Below are 16,529 nucleotides of genomic sequence, written 5' to 3'. Positions count from 1 at the left end.
ATGGTCTATTGCTGTTTATATTTTTATGCTCATGTGGAAGATGCTATATATATGCAAGCTTACCTTTTATTTCTTTTTGAGGATTAATTACTGAACAAAAAGAACAAGAACAAAGAAAATTACAGTCCAGGAACAGGCCCTTCAACCCTCCAAGCCTGCATTGACATGCTGCCTGTCACAACCAAAACCCCCTACCCTTCCAGTGACCGTACTCCTCTATTCCCATTCTATTCATGTATTTGTCAAAATGCTCTTTAAAAGTCACTATAGTATCTACTTCCACTACCTCCCCGAGTAGTGAGTTCCAGGCACACACCACCCTCTGTGTAAAAAATCTTGCGTCGTACATCACCTTTAAACTTTGCCCCATCGTACCTTAGACCCATGGCCCCTGGTAACTAATTTTTTCCACCCTGCGAGAAAGCTTCTGACTGTCCACTCTATCCATGCCCTTCATAATATTGTAGACCTCTATCAGGTCACCCCTCAACTTCCGTCGTTCTAGTGAGAACAACCCAAGTTTCTCCAACTTTTCTTCATAGCTGATGCCCTCCATACCAGGCAACATCCTGGTAAATCATTTCTGCACCCTCTCTAAAGCCACCACATTCTTCTGATAGTGTGGCCACTAGAATTGAACGCAATATTCCAAATGTGGCTAATAAAGATTATATAAAGCTGTAACATTACCTGCCAATTTTTATTTCAATGCCCCAGCTGATGAAGGCAAATATGCCATATGCCTTGTTGACTACCTTCTCCACCTGCGTGGCCACTTTCAGTGACCTGTGTACCTGTGCACCCAGATCCCTCTGCTTATCAGTACTTTTAAGGATTTTGCCATTTACTGTATATTTTCCATCTGGATTAGACCTTCCAAAATGCATTACCTCACATTTTTCCGGACTAAACACCATCTGCCATCTCACTGCCCAAGTCACCAACCGATTTATATCCTGCTGTATCCTTTGATGGTCCTCATCATTGTCCACAATTCCACCAACCTTTGTGTCATCAGAAAACTTACTAATCAGATCAGTTACATTTTCTTCCAAATCATTTATATATATTACAAAAAGCAAAGATCCCAACACTGATCCCTGAGGAAAGCCACTGGTCACAGCTTTCCATTCAAAAAAGTACCCTTCCTCTGTTACCCTCTATCTTATTTGGCTGAACCAGTTTTTTTATCCATCTTGCAAGCTCACTCTGACTCCATGCAACTTTACCTTCTGTATTAGCCTGCCATGAGGGACCTTGTCAAAGGCCTTACTGCAGTCCATGTAGACAATATCCATTGCCCTACCCTCATCAATCATCTTTGTCACTTCATAATAAATTCAACGAAGTTAGTGAGACATGACCTCTCCTTCACAAAACCATGTTACCTCTTGCTAATTCGCCCATTGATTTCTAATTGGGAGTAAATCCTGTCTCGAAGAATCCTCTCCAATAGTTTCCCTACCATTGATATAAGGCTCACTGGCCAGTAATTAGCTGGGTTATCCTTGCCACCTTTCTTATACAGAGGAACAACATTGGCTATTCTCCAATATTCTGGGACCTCCCCTGGAGCCAGTGAGGACCCAAAGATTTTCCTCAGGGCCCCAGCAATTTCCTTGCTTGCCTCTCGCAGTATTCTGGGATCTATCCCATCAGGCCTTGGGGACTTGTCTACCTTAATGTTTTTCAAGACCCCCAATACCTCCTCTCTATTGACCTCACCATGACCCAAACTGTCTACACACCCTTCCCCAGACTCATCATCCACCAAGTCCTTCTCCATGGTGAATACTGATGCAAAGTATTCATTTAACACCTCGTCCATTTCCTATGGCTCCACACATAAATTCCCTTCCCTGTCCTTGAGTGGGTCACCCTGCTGCATGGCTACCCTCTTGCTCTTCATATATGTATAAAAGACCTTGACATTTTCCTTAATCTTGTTAGCCAATGACTCTTGATGACTCCGTTTAGCCCTCCTGACTCCTTGTGTAAGTTTCTTTCGATGTTACTTGTATCCCACCCTTACTTTGTGTGTTCCCAGCCTCCTAGCCTTGATAAATACTTCTTTTTTCTTTTTGATTAGGCTCACAATATCTTTCGTTATCCAAGGTTCGCTAAACTTGCCATACTTATCCTTCATCCTTATAGGAACATCTATCCTGAGTTCCCAGCAACTTACACTTGAAAGCCTCCCACATATCATACGTTGATTTTCCCTCAAACATCTGCCTCCAACAGGACCTTCACCTCACAACTACACCGATCTTTATCCATCAGTACCTGAAAGCTTACTGAATTGTGATCACTGTTCCCAAGCTGCTCCCCTACTGAGACATCGACCACCTGGCCAGACTCATTCCCCAGTACTAAATACAGTACAGCCCCTTTCCTAATTGGACTATCTGCATACTTTTCAAGAAGCCATCCTGGATGCTCCTGACAAACTCTGCCCCACCCAAGCCCCAAGCACTGAGTGAGTCCCCAGTCAATATATGAGAAGTTAAGATCACCCATGACAACATCCCTGTTACTTTTACAGATTGCCAAAATCTGCCTACATATCTGTTCTTCTATCCCTCACTGGCGGTTGGGAGGCCTATAGTAAACCCCAAACATTGTGATTGCACCCTTCCTGTTGCTGAGCTCTACCCATATTGCCTTGCTGTATGAGCCATCCAAGGTATCCTCCCACAGTACAGCTGTGATTTTCTCCTTAACCAGTAGCGCAACTTCCCCACTTTTTTTATATGCTCCTTTATCCTGCCTGAAACATCTGTATCCTCGAATGTTAAGCTGCCAATCCTGTCCCTCCCTTAACCAAGTCTCTGTAATAGCAACAACATCATCGTTTCAACTACTAATCCAGTCTTTAATTTCATCTGCCTTACCAGTTACACTTCTCACATTGAAACAGATACATGTCGGTCCACCTGGCCCATTTTGTTTCACAACCACAGCCTGACTGCTCTTCCTCTGAGTCTTACTGGCCCTATTCTCTGGTTCCCTTTCAGTCAAATCACCTTTGCTTTGGTTCCGAACCCCCTGCCAACCTAGTTTAAATCCTGCCCAGTGACACCAGCACAACTCTCAGCCAGAATATCTGTGCCCCTTCAGTTTAGATGCAACCCGTCCTTCTTGCACAGGTCCCACCTGCCCCAGAAGAGATCCCAATGGTCCAGATGTCTGAAACTTCCCTTGTACATCATCTGTTTAGCCATGTGTTGAGCTGTAGTATCCTCCTATTTCTAGCCTCACTGGCATGTGGCACAGGGATTAATCCTGAGATTACAACCTTGGAGGTCCTGCTCTTTAACTCTCTACCTAAGTATCTACTGCTTCAAACTGTATTTTCCTGGGCTAGTGGAGACAGAAACCTGAGACTGATTAAAGAATCCTGTAGCAAGAAGATCTAGGGATTGTTTCTGGATGCAGATGGGCTGAATGGTAGTACAGTATACAGCATTAGTTTAGATCTTGCAATATGTGAATTATTACCATGTTACATCATTGCGTTACTTCAGAAGTATGTGTGAAAGCTGTGTAGCGTTATTGCCATGAACAACATTTATCCTGGTTTTCTCATCTGGAAGTCTATTTAGTGAACTCATAATTTAACTTCAGGTCCCTCAACAAAGTGAGCTTCACAATCGTCATAAATTTTCCCTCATAAACCACATAAAGAGAGTTCCTTTGCTTTGGAGAACAGAGTGAATCAAGCAGGTTAATGAAAACTAATCAATGTCATGTGATGTCAAGACTATTCATAAATTCTGATGTTACAAATTCAAAGCTGATGTTTTGGTTAGGTCATTTTAGTTTTTGGGTTTTCTGAGCATTTTGCTACACAAATTCATTTTCTGTACTGAGATGGAAAATTTGTGCTACCTTGAATCATAATCTTCACTGACATAGCTCTGCCCTGCTAATCTAAAATATGGGTTTTAATCAGAAAACAGCATCTCAACTTCACCAGTACAAAAGCCTTTTCATGGCTAGGTGGACACGTAAACTAGATTGTGACTATATATGTATATGAGTATCATGCATGCAATGCACAGCCACTCAAAATTACATCTCCCATTGTTCTTTCTGAACATGATCACATTTTGTAAGTGAATTGTTGACATAGCATTGGAAATGTTATTAATATCTCCCAATGAACTTGCAAAAAAGGTAAAGTTGTGTAAAGTAACGAGTGGGGGAAGCGGGCAAAGTGTAAATAAAGAGAAGAATGGCAGGGGAAGATGAAAATACAATAGTCTTATCCGTGGAAGAGTAATCTAGAAACAAATCCCTCCAAGGCAGATGATAAAACTTGAGTTCAAATAATACAATTCTGGAATTTAAAAAAAGCTCGGTGGTCTGAGGTGCATCGTTTTAATGCGAGAAGTGTAGTAGATAAGGTAGATGGTAGATAAGGATCAATGGTTGGCACAACATCGTGGGCTGAAGGGCCTGTTCTGTGCTGTACTGTTCTATGTTCTAACGATCATTAAAAACCCATTTAGTTCATTAATGCCTCTTAGGTAATAAAAGCCTGCCAACCTTATCTGATCTAGCCTACATGTGACAGCAATGGGACTGACCAGCGAAACACTTAGTTGTATTAAAGCTGCTACAAAGTCCATAAAAAGGAATGAAACCAGATGAACCACACGGTATGAGAATGTGGCCTCATAGACGGGATGAACAGCAGTTTGATATAGCCATTCTCCCAGAATCATATCTCACCAAGTGTTTGACACATGTGCTGATGCTGTGGCTTGAAGAGGTTATTTTTGTCCTGGCTTTATTTCTGAAATAGAGAGACTGAGCAGAAGCGACAAGTAGTCTATGAGAAGATAAAACTTTGGGTGTTTTTTTTTGAAAAGCTGGAAGAATAGAAGTTGCCCAAATCAGTGTAGTCAAGCTACCACCTACAGAACCAGGGATCTTTAGCTTTAGCAGCAGTTGCTGTTAGGATCTTGAAGAAGCAGAGCTATTTTTCCCCTCTCTCAATTACAGCCAAAAGCCTGGTGTTCTCTTCCGACACCGTTGGATTGCATTGACAAATCTGTTTTCTGAATTTGCCTTTTATTGGGACAGTTAATTAGTAATAGATACTGTATCTATTATTCTGTTAAGTTCTTCTTTCTTTTGTTGTGTTTTAACTATAGTGTTTGAATAAATTATGTTTTGCTTAACATCCAGTAGTTTGACCAATCGAATTGCATCTAGAACATATTACCTCACACTTACTTTAAAATAAGAAAAAGTTAGGGTCTAGGCTGCCATCTTAATACATTCTCAGGGGTCAGCTCTGGTGCATTACACACATCACCATCAACATAATGTATGCGTTTCTCATTTATTACTGGCATACAGTCCTTAAGGAATTGCCCTGAGAGCCCTCAACATTGAATCTGGACTCCATGAAGTTTCATGGCATTGGGAAATTATCTGCTTATGAATCTGTACTCTGCCATATTGAACAACGCTTGGAGAACTCACTGATGGTGACAAAGACGTAAAGGAGGAATACAGGCAAGTGCACAGAATGTGGGCAACTTCGATGTCCAGTAGCCATGAGTGGCTTGGCAGCACCAGGGTTCACCAGGCTGGTGAAGTTTTAAAGGACATAGCTGCTCAACTGGGTTTGTGGCAGGGCAGGTGGTGGGGGAAACGAACAAGAAGGAAAGATGTATTGGACCTCATCCTCACTGATCCACTTGCCACAGATATATCGGTCCATGTCAGCGTTCCAAAATTACTAAATGATTCAGGGGCTAAACAAAGAGATGAATTAAATACGGTAAATATCAGTACAGAACAAGTGTGAGGGAACCTAATGGGACGAAAGACTTATGTATTCTCTGGACCTGATGGGATACATCCTAGGAGATGGTAAAGTCTTATAGGTGCCAGTGCACAATTAATTGTTCAGTAAAGCAGTCAATAAGTGTGGAAAACACAAAAGCAGTACTTGCTTTTTGCATTGATTCCATACCCAGGACAACTACCATCTAGGTGGGCTAGAGCAGTAGAGTCTCGCGAACACTAACAGCAGTGGGTTCGCTCCCAAGCCTCCTGCCATCCTGGCTTGGAAATTCTTTTTTTACTTCCTCTCACGTCTCTTCCAAAATCCTGTAGCTCCCTCCCTACTGGCATAGTGGATATGCCTACAGCCATTGGTTTGTGGTTCAAAAAGATAACTCACTACCACCACCTTCTCAACAACAACTAGTGTTAACCTAGCTAGTGAGATGCACATCCCCTGAATGAACTGAAAAAAATTAGAGAGCAGGAAAATCTGCAAATCGACGTGACTTGAAGTTGGCTGTTGGTGAAAATTTGGAATTGTGCCTGTGCAGTTTCCAAAGCCTGGGGTAATATAGTCCCAGGAAAGGATGGACTACGAGGGCATGAGCAGTAAGTAAAACTGAGCATGATGGAGCGTTCTTTGAAGGAGTTTCAAGGCCAGGTCATTGAAAGTGAAGAATTGTTATCCCTCATGATATTTTAACGAAATTTGGTGATTCAAAAAGTTATTAAAGTCTGGGGGTTACTGAGACATCCGTGGGATTTGTTCTCATTACACCTGCTATTTGCGGTCTTCTGCGGTGTTCAACCATAGTTTCTCTGACATCTATATTTGCCTCATGTTAAGTTTTATTTGTTAGAATATGTCATATCTATCTTTGCATAGTTGACAACTATATTTTTTTAATGAGCCTTGCAAGTTTTATTTACAACAAACTGAATATTCTTTGTTGGCAAAAGACACTATCCAACTTGTTTCTAATAATAAACCAGATGCAGACAAAAAGAGACAAAATTGACTATATAGTTAATTTGAAAGTTTGTTATGACTGGTGAAAGAGTAGAACAAGAAAGCACTTGCCCCACCCTCCTAGATCATTGCTGTGCCAGTGGATAAAGGGAAACCAATAGATGCATTGTACCTAGATATCTCAAGGTGCCCATCAAATGTTAGCATATAAAGTAAGAACACATTTTGTGTGGGGTAACATATTAGTATGGCTAATGGATGAAGTGGCTAATAGGAAGCAGAAGGTGAGAATAAATAGCTTATTTTCAGGTTGGCTGGATGTGACAAGTAGAGTGCTGCAGGGACTATATTGGGGCTTCAATTATTTACAATGTAAATAAATGACTTGGATGAAGGGATCAACATTATGGTTGCTAAATTTACTGATGATATAAAGTCTGTAGAAAAATAAGTTGTAAAAATGATATTAAAAGGAAATCTTAAGGGCTCTATAAAGGGATGTAAACAGGTTCTGAATGGGCAAAAAATTTGGCAGATGGAGTATAACTCAGGACAATGTGCACTTGTCCACTTCGTCAGGAGGTTTAGAAAAGCAGAATATTATTTAAATGGAGAGAGATTTTAGAACTCTGTGGGGCACAGAGATCTGGGTATCCTGCTACATAAATCACAAAGAAATTAGGATGCAGGTAAAGCAAATGATTTGAAAGGCAAACAGGATGTTGGTGTTTGTTGCAAGGGAAATGAAATATAAAAATAAGCATGTTTTGCTGTAGTATGGAATATTGGCGAGGAGGCTTCATTTCCCCCTCAGAGGCTCATGAGTCTTTAAAATTTTGTTTCCCAAAGAGCAATGGAAAGCAAGTTATTAAACAGTTTTGTGGCAGAGGTACACAGATTCTTTACTAACGAAGAAGTTAAAGGATATCAGGGACTGGACTGAATATAAATTTGAGACCACAATGAGATCAGACGTGATCCTATTGAATGGTGGAGCAGACTCAATGGGCTGAATGACTCACTCCTGCTCCTAATTTGGATATTTGCAAACTTTTTTGCTTGTAAGGTGGTAGTTCAGAACTTCTGTTGCTCCTCTTTGATTTCATAGAAATGATGTTTTACTTTGTTGAACTTCAACCTTGCTTTCTTGGGAATTTCCTTCTACAAATAACTTACATTTGCCTGGAATTTTTCTATGGTGATATTGGAACTGTTGATCTGCACTGCTTCTCACAATGACCTGCTCTTCCACATTGATAGCACCCCCTGCTGAACACTCAATGTGTTTCTGACATTTTCTTGAGATGGTAGGGACTGCAGATGCTGGAGAATCTGAGATAACAAGGCGTAGAGCTGAAGGGTCTTCTGAAGAGTCCAGACCAGAAACATCAGCTTTCCTGCTCCTCTGATGCTGCGTGGCCTGCGGTGTTCATCCAGCTCTACACCTTGTTATTTCTGATATTTTCTTGAACTTTGTCTTGAAAATCATAAGATGGTTAGTTCTTGCCTTTTTTGGCATTTTGAAAAGCTTTGGGGAAGGTGACAATGCCACCTAACCACATCAGAAGGATCTGCAGTGTTTCCCTTAACTACGTACTGATTTTAGGCCCAGATCTTGGCTTGAACAGCAGATTGAAACACTTGCTGTAGCATGAGCTCTTCCTACAATTATGTAATCCCTAATTAACCTGTCTTTTAAGGCCCCACATCAGCAGCACCCCGTTAAAATGTATAAATGTGTTTAAAATACTTCTCTAGTTGCTGGGACATCTGACTGAACCTTGCTGTTTCGATGACCAGGCTTTACTTTGGACCTTTAAAGCCAATAGTATTCTCTTCTACACACTACCCCATGTCATTGGCTATAGTTGCAACTGTGTACAGATGTGTACTCAGCTGAGGCCACTTTTCCTTTGTATATAACCCTGATGCAATCCTGTTTGAATGGAACTGCTGTTACAGAGCTTGTTCTCACTCCTAATCTCATTGTGCCTCTTACCATTTACATGCTGCAGTGCCTCAACTGGAGCTGCCATTGTGATTGATTACTGAACTGCACTGACTGTGGGAAGTACTTGCATTTTTTTCTGTTAATTGTCAATGAACCATGTTTGTGCTCCAGAATTACCTGTTACACTGTTTTATCTTTGATATTTTTGAGGATTCTTTTCTGTCCACCAGGGTCAATCCCATCTTGTGTCTCTTGGACCCGGAATGTGTGACTGGCTTTCAAGAATTCTTGTTTTCAGCATTCTTTATGATCACACTCAACTATCTCTCGTTTCTTCATGCATTGTGTCTACACATACACTCCTTGAGGCTGGTCCATTTTACTGCTACTTTTCTTGCTGTCTGGCATGCCTGTGTTGTCTTTATCCTTGAGTGAGGCTCTCTCACTGTTCTCAATACTATACCACTATTTAATCACACTTGTAAATACATATCTGTGAATGCAACTCCTTTGTCCAATGGTTTACTCCTCTCCATTATACACTTCTGTCTGGTCTGATCTCCTGCTTTAGTCTGATGTGCTAATGTCAGAATAACATCATCAATTACATTATTACCATTATCCTATTATACTCCAACTCTCTTGTCAATCAAAAATACTTTGAACTCCGTCTTGAATATATTCAATGACATGAGTTCTGCTGTTTCTGAAGAAGAAAATTCCACATTAACTACTGCGTGAAGGTTAAAAAAATGATTCTTTCGATCTCCACCTGAATAGAGAAGTCTCTTATTCTTAACCTGTGACCCCCTAGTTCTTGTCACCCCCCCCCTGCCATAAGAGATAACATCTTCCAGATCCAGGGACACTTACTTCTAGAAGGACAAGAGCAGCACCTTCATCTTCCTTGCCAAGCCACTCACCCATCTGACTTGGACATATAATCACCATTCTTTCAGTGTTGTTGGATTGAAATCTAGAATTCTCTCCCTAACTCTTTCCATGGGTGGCATGGTAGTACAGCGATTTAGAACTTCTGCCTCACAGTACCAGGAATCTAGGTTTGATTCCAACCTTCTGATGAAGGGTCACCAGACCCAAAATGTTAACTCTCTTTTCTCCTGCACACATGCTGCCAGACCTGCTGAGCTTTTTCAGCAACTTTTTTTTCTTGATTCCATTTTTGGGTGACTGTCTGTATGAAATTTGTATGTTCTCCCTGTGTCTGTGTGAGTTTCTGCCAGGTGCTCTGGTTTCCTCTCCCATTCCAAAGATGATGTGGAGATGCTGGTGTTGGACTGGGGTGGAGAAGGTCAAAAATTACATGACACTAGGTTATGTTTATTTGAAAATGCAACCTTTTGGAGCTCAGCTCCTTCCTGAGCCTGGGCCAAATAGCCCATTTCTGCATTTTAGGGTTTGGATGAATGGCATTGTGGGCCTGTTTAAAAGTACAATGACAACAGTGGTTCCAGAATGCTGCTCCCCACCACCTTCTCAAGGATACTAGGAATGGGCAATAAATGCTGGCCTGGAGAGTGATGCCAATATCCCATCAGTGAAGTTTTTTAAAAAAGTTAAAGAAAGCCAGTAAACCTAATTGAGAAAAAGTTCCCACAGAGGTCACCATTTCAAAATAAGGAGTCATTTAAGGAGTCATTTTACTCACAAAAGTTGGTGGGTTTTTTGGAATTCTATTCCTCAAAAGACAGTGAAAACATTAAATGTTTTTAAGGCAGGAGTAGATGGATTCTTGATAAGGAGGTGTAAGATTATCTAATGTAGGCGGAAGCTTAGAGTAATCAGAGCAGCCATAAATGTTATTGAATGGTGGAGCATGCACTGGAGAATCGTCCTTTGTATGTTTGTATGAAATTGTTTCTATGAAGAAGAAATTTGAAGGGATGGGGGAGAAGAGAAATTTAAAAAATAGCTTACATATAAAGATGGACTAAAGGGATAAAAAGTTAGTAAAGGATTGAAGGGAGGATAGGTGGACTTAAAAATAAAGATTTACAGGGAGGAAACAATGAAAAGGTTTAAAGAGGTGAAAATGGAAAGGTTTAAATGTTAACACTAATATTTAACCAGGGAAAAATATTAACAAGATTTAAGAAAGGGAAATGGGAGAAATAGAAAGACTGAAATATAAACAGTGATTTAACTGGGGTAAGAAACAAAGAATTATGAAGGGGAGATGGAGAGTAATGGAAACATTTAGGTATAAAGACTAGAAGATTCAGGCAGCAGAGAAGATGGGAAAGGTTATGAAGGAGACTTGGGGAGAGACGGTAAAGTGTAAATATAGCAACTCAGATTTAGGCAGGGAAAAGATGGAAAGGATTCTTAAGGAGAGATGGGGAGAAATGGGCAGGTTTAAATATAATGATTGAGAGATTTAGGCAGGAGAAAGATGGAAAGGATTATGGAGACATGGGGAGAAATGGAAAGGTTTAAAAATAAAGTCTGAGAACTAATATGGGAAATAGATGGAAAGGATTATGAAGGGGAGGGCGAATATGGAAAGATTTAAGAAGAAAGAGAGCCAGGGGCCTGGGAGGAAATTGAAAGGGAATGAGAAAACGTAGAGATCTGGCAGTTGAAGAGAGGAAGGGGTGGGGGAAGGGAAAGAAACTGTGTTGAGGGGGAAGGGAAGGAGGACGGGACTACAACACCCAGGATGCAGTGCAGGCGGCGCAGGCGCAGTGAGCGTCGGTCCGTCTGCGAGCGAGGGAGGGGGAAGAGAGGCCGGGGCCGGCGCGGTGGCTGCCGGGATAGGGCCCTGCACTCGCCGCCATATTGGTATCTGTTCGGATCCTGTCAGAGGCGCTGGGAGTGAGAGCCGGAGCCGAGCTCTAAATCCGGAGCAAGCAACAGCAACATTTCCACCGGCGAGCAGAGCAGGAGGGGGTGGGGGAAAAAATAGAGGAGGGGGAGAGAGTTCCCCCCCCCAAAAGAAAGGGCCAACCTCCGTACGATATCACTAGGGAGCGTGAAAAAAAAGAGAGGGTGGGGAGGAAAGAAGAGCCAAAAAGGAGGCGATTCTCTCTCTCTGTCTCATACACTCTTCGCCCCCCCCCCCCCCCCGCCTCGACCTCGGATCTCCACCCCTCCTCCCCGACCAGACACCCACCCCCTCCCCCCCCGACAGCCTGTATCCTCCCCTGGGCCTGATCCCTCCCTCCCTTCACTCCACTCCCCCCACCCCGTCCCCGTGCACAGACACCGACCGGGGCCCTCCGTCGCAATGAGCCCCGCCGACGCCAAACGGGCGAAGAGGAGAAAAAATAAGCGGGGCGGTGGCAAGACAGTGAGCCGTCAACAAAAAACCCTGACGCCCTCGTCCAGCAACGGGAGTAGCGGAGGAGGAGGAGGCACCGGGACCAACGGCACCTTACACGGGGAGGTAAATCAAGGAGGCAGGCAACTCCTGCATCTCCTTCTCTCCCCTACATTTTCATATGGAGAGAAATATTAAAGGGTGATCGGGTTGGTGGGTAGTGGTGTTGGTAATAACAAACCACATCCTAGATCAGAAATTAGCCGGTGTGCCTGACAGGGACATGTAAAGGGCGTTGTAAACTCAGCCTTGATCTGTAGGCCTCTTGTCTGCTACCTGCAACTCAAAAAAAAACAGCCAAAACCCCTGTCTGCCATTCAAAACAATGAATTCCACCTCTTTTTTTTTCTCTTTCCTTCCCCAATCCACTCCCAAACCGTTCACTTCCAGAGGCTCATTCCCTCTGTTTAATCCAAGCCGATTCAGTACATCTTTAATGTGTTTTTTCTTCAATATGTATGTACACACAAAACAGTTTACACTATATTTCCTTGATAATGAATTTTCCAACCCTAAGCTTTTGAGATGTACAGTGATTTGATTTTAATCTGCGCTGCTTTCTTACGTTTGAAGTTCACCTGCATGTACCAGGAGAGTAGTTTATTTGGATCGATATACTTTCTATTATCTTTTTTCATCTGTATTTCAGTTGTTTACTTTCTTGAAAGTATTGGTAATGTATACAGTACTGCATGGGAATTGTATTTAGAATATTTTATACTACGGCAGTATACTGTCTTGGGGATGCTTGTGATTTGTTATTTTGAATGTAAAATAGTTGGGATGTTTTTGGATGCTGAATGTGAACTTTAAGAAGTCCATGTTTTGCGGAGACTGTTGTACTAGGATGACGAGTATCAATGACATCCCCATATCAATGGTATGGGTAATAGTATCTTTTGTTAAGCAAATGTACAAAATGATTGAAGTAGGCACTATCTAGTAGTAAAACGAATTCTTGTTTATGTTGAACTGTATAATACAGATGACTACAGCTTGGAGTTCAAATATGATCTGCAGAGTTTTAGTATATCCCAAATTTATGAGAGGTGGAGATTGAAAGGTTTGGCCTGGAGAACACTGGAATAGTCAAGTCTGGCTACAGCAAAGATATAAATGAGGTTCTCGGCAACAGATGGGCTGAGTGGAGACAGGTGATATGGAGGTGGGAGCAGGTGGCCTTTGTAATGGAGAATTGTTGAGCTTAGGTTTGAGTATTACACATTTGCATATGGCAGTCCAGCCATGCAGTTTTATGCCAGCTTGAGTTGTTATACCAAATAGTTATGTCAGCATTTGTTTTAATGCTGATCTTTAATTTTTGAAATGATCCATGGTCTTACATAGGTAATTGTCCAAATACAAGTGATTCATTTTGATTAGAAATGACATTTCGTGGTGTGGCATATAATAGGTTACTTAGCCATTTAGTTTAAATGTGCATTTGTTGTAAATTCAATATAATATTCAACTTTTTCAAGATCAGTATTCCAGTCCCGTGTTGTAATGTCACAATTTGGACCCAGAATAATAATTTTCTTAGGTTAGATTTTCAAACCTCATCACCTGTTATTATTTATTTCCCATTTTTGGTCATTGTGTTACTTAATTAGTCAAATTTCTCCAAATTTATGTACACATTGTGTCTGTGTTATCTGAGCTTATCATATAGTTAGATCAGTTGTAAGTGATATGATTTTGGTTACTGATGAATAGAATCTAGTTAGTGATGTTTGCAACAAATACTATAATTTTAGAGACAAAAGATCTTTCTGCAAGTTGGGTGAGCTGTTCACAGGTGTGCAATAAAGTACAGAGACTTTAACTTGTTTGGGATAAGAGGAGGTCATGAACCATGCAAAATAAGTTTCCATTTGCTTCTCTTTGAAGGATTGACCCTTTGATAGAACAAGCACTGTAATGCTGTACAATACCAGAAATCCTGTTGTGTGGGATGTATACTTGTTGTGACTGGTTATTTGCAAAACATGTTACATGTTGGTGGCTCACAGCGTGGGTGATTGAAATCAGTTTTTGTTGACTAGTCACATTTAAGGTTTAAATTCTGGATCTAGAAATTAAGGGGAGGCAGTGATGTTGTCACAGACCTGGTAATCCAGAACCCTAGATTAGTGTCATGGGTTCAGTTCCTATTATGGCTTCTGGTGAAACTTTAAATCAATAAAATATCTGGAATAAAAAAAAAGCTTAATGGTCACCTTGTAACCACTGTTAATTGTTTGAAAACAAAACATCTATGTCTCCAATATGCTTTTGGGAAGGAATCTTTGATCCTTCTGTGGCCTGGCCTACGTATGACTACAGACCCACAGCAATTTTACTCTTAACTGCACTCGGGCACTTGAAGGATGGGCAACAGATGCTGGCCTAGACAGCAACATCTATGTTCCATGAATCAATAAGACTTCTCAAAATTTGAGAACTATCTTCAAAATAATTTATTCAAATATTTAAAGATTACTTGTTTAAAAAAAGATTATCAACGTCCGTTGTTAATCTAAGTTTGTACATTTTATGAATTGTTAGGTGTCTCTGCTCAGTACTTGATGTACTTGAAAATTTAATTGACAGTGTTGTAGACATGAATTGCCTACTGCTCTGCCTGTTAGAGAAGAAAATGCCTTTTGGAAGTGAAGTATTGCAATTTTATGACTGTTTGTGGTTTAGGCATCAGTACCAACAAAAACACTTGCTGTTTTGAATTGGTAGCTATTCATTGCCGATTGTTGCCATATTGGTCATTCATCTAATTTAGTTGAAGTCAAAAGTCACATTTCAGTGAGAATTAATGCATGTTTTATGTTAACCAGCAAAGACAATGGCAGAATATAAACAGTAAATTTTACTCCTACTATTTGAATTGTTCAGTACCTGCCACATTTCAAATTTCCAATCATTACCAACACAGTTGACATATCAGAATCCAATTTATTTCCTGTAAATGTTGCATATGTCATTTGAAGTAACTTCACTAAAGTACTTTACACCTAAGTTCACTAGACTAATACCAGAAAATATGATTATACTCTCAAATGGAGGAAATTGTGGGTGTGGTGGAGAGAAAATGTCTAGAAGTGTTGAAAATAGAGGGAATTCTAGAAGGAAACAAATGAACAGTAGTTTTCTCTGATGTTTGAATGACAACTGGGATAAAAATTCAAGATTAGTACTGAAATGAAGGGGAGGCCTCAAATAATTAAATATGGATGTTAATCAATTGACCAACTGCCTATTGTGCCTGCTTTTTAATAGGATGATGGCTGACTTTCAGCTGCAACCCCACTGTCCCACCAAGTCCCCATATGCCTTGATAATCCCTGAGGGGCCAAAAATCTGTCTCTGAACCTTAAATGTATTCAGTGATGGAGCATCCAAAACAATCGGGTAGAAAACTCCAAAGATCACAACCCTTTGAGCAAAGTAAATTTGCCTGATTTCAGCCTTGAACCATTGGCTCCTTATTCCAGTACCCTGCCATTGTGGTATAGGTTTCCCGGCTGGGCCAATAACCGCTCTGACTACCCTGTCAATTTTGTATGTTTCAATGTGATTACCTGTTTTGGTAAATTGTGGAGAATATTGATCCAATTCACTTAGCCTCACCTCTCTCGTAGGACACCCCTGTGATCCCAGGACCAATGCAAATTAGCGCTTATGTAACTCTGGTTCTCGTATTTAAAAATGAGTGCACAATTGCATCAAGGCTTCTGTAGATATTCTGAATCAGCCTGATCAGGTCGATTGTGACACACCCCTGGAGCTGGTGGCACTTGAATCCGTGTTTTCTGGGGCAAAGGTTCTGTATTCTTATACAAGATAAATGTAAAGTTGGTATAGTCCCAGAGGACTCAGAAATGATGGTGAATTTAAGTTGAGGGTCACCACGTCTTGTGTGAGGGGCAAGGTTGAGAAGGCAGGATCTTTGTGGTGACTTGGCCAGTATGAGTATTAAATCTGGACTATTGGCATTACTCTGCATTGCAAACCAGCTAGAATGGCCCCCATTCTTGTACTATTTTCCTTGCAATACAACCAGTCTGTTATTTCCCTTCCTGATTGCCTGCTGCACCAGTGTGCTAACTTTGAGATCTCTACAGAGCATATCCAGATCGCTGCTTAACAGCATTTACGAGTTTGACACCATTTTTAAAACAAAACCTACTTTCCTTGTTCTTCAGAGTGCCCAACCTCCCACTTCTTTGCAGCATCTTGTTGACCATTCACTTGTTCTGTCTTTATCTGTACACTCTTCAAATTTGCTTTCCCAACTAGGTTTGTATTGTGAGCAAAATTAGATATGTTTGCCTTTCTTTGCTTAAGTAAATAACATAGATTGCAATTAACAGGCCGTAGTACCGATTTCTGCCAATTTGAAAATATCCCATTTATCTCGACTGCCTACTTCCTGTTCTGGAACAGATCCATGGCCTTTTGACTCTACT

General features: G+C 41.0%; 1 protein-coding gene across 2 annotated transcripts in view; it reads left to right on the top strand.

The window, feature by feature from the left end:
* The first annotated feature begins 11,877 nt into the window (after positions 1-11,877).
* The window catches only part of fam193a (family with sequence similarity 193 member A), a 215,148-nt gene continuing 210,496 nt past the window's right edge, over positions 11,878-16,529 (top strand). For both annotated transcript variants that reach the window (XM_048527926.2, XM_048527927.2), the window contains exon 1: positions 11,878-12,132. In XM_048527926.2, the coding sequence (XP_048383883.1) occupies positions 11,974-12,132 (159 nt within the window). In that variant the 5' untranslated portion in view covers positions 11,878-11,973. The remainder of the gene's footprint in view (positions 12,133-16,529) is intronic.

The sequence above is a fragment of the Stegostoma tigrinum genome, chromosome 3, assembly GCF_030684315.1.
Source record: "Stegostoma tigrinum isolate sSteTig4 chromosome 3, sSteTig4.hap1, whole genome shotgun sequence".
NCBI classification, from domain to species: domain Eukaryota; kingdom Metazoa; phylum Chordata; class Chondrichthyes; order Orectolobiformes; family Stegostomatidae; genus Stegostoma; species Stegostoma tigrinum.
The sequence above is the reverse complement of the archived record's forward strand: the minus strand, read 5'-3'. Positions and strand labels throughout refer to the sequence as shown.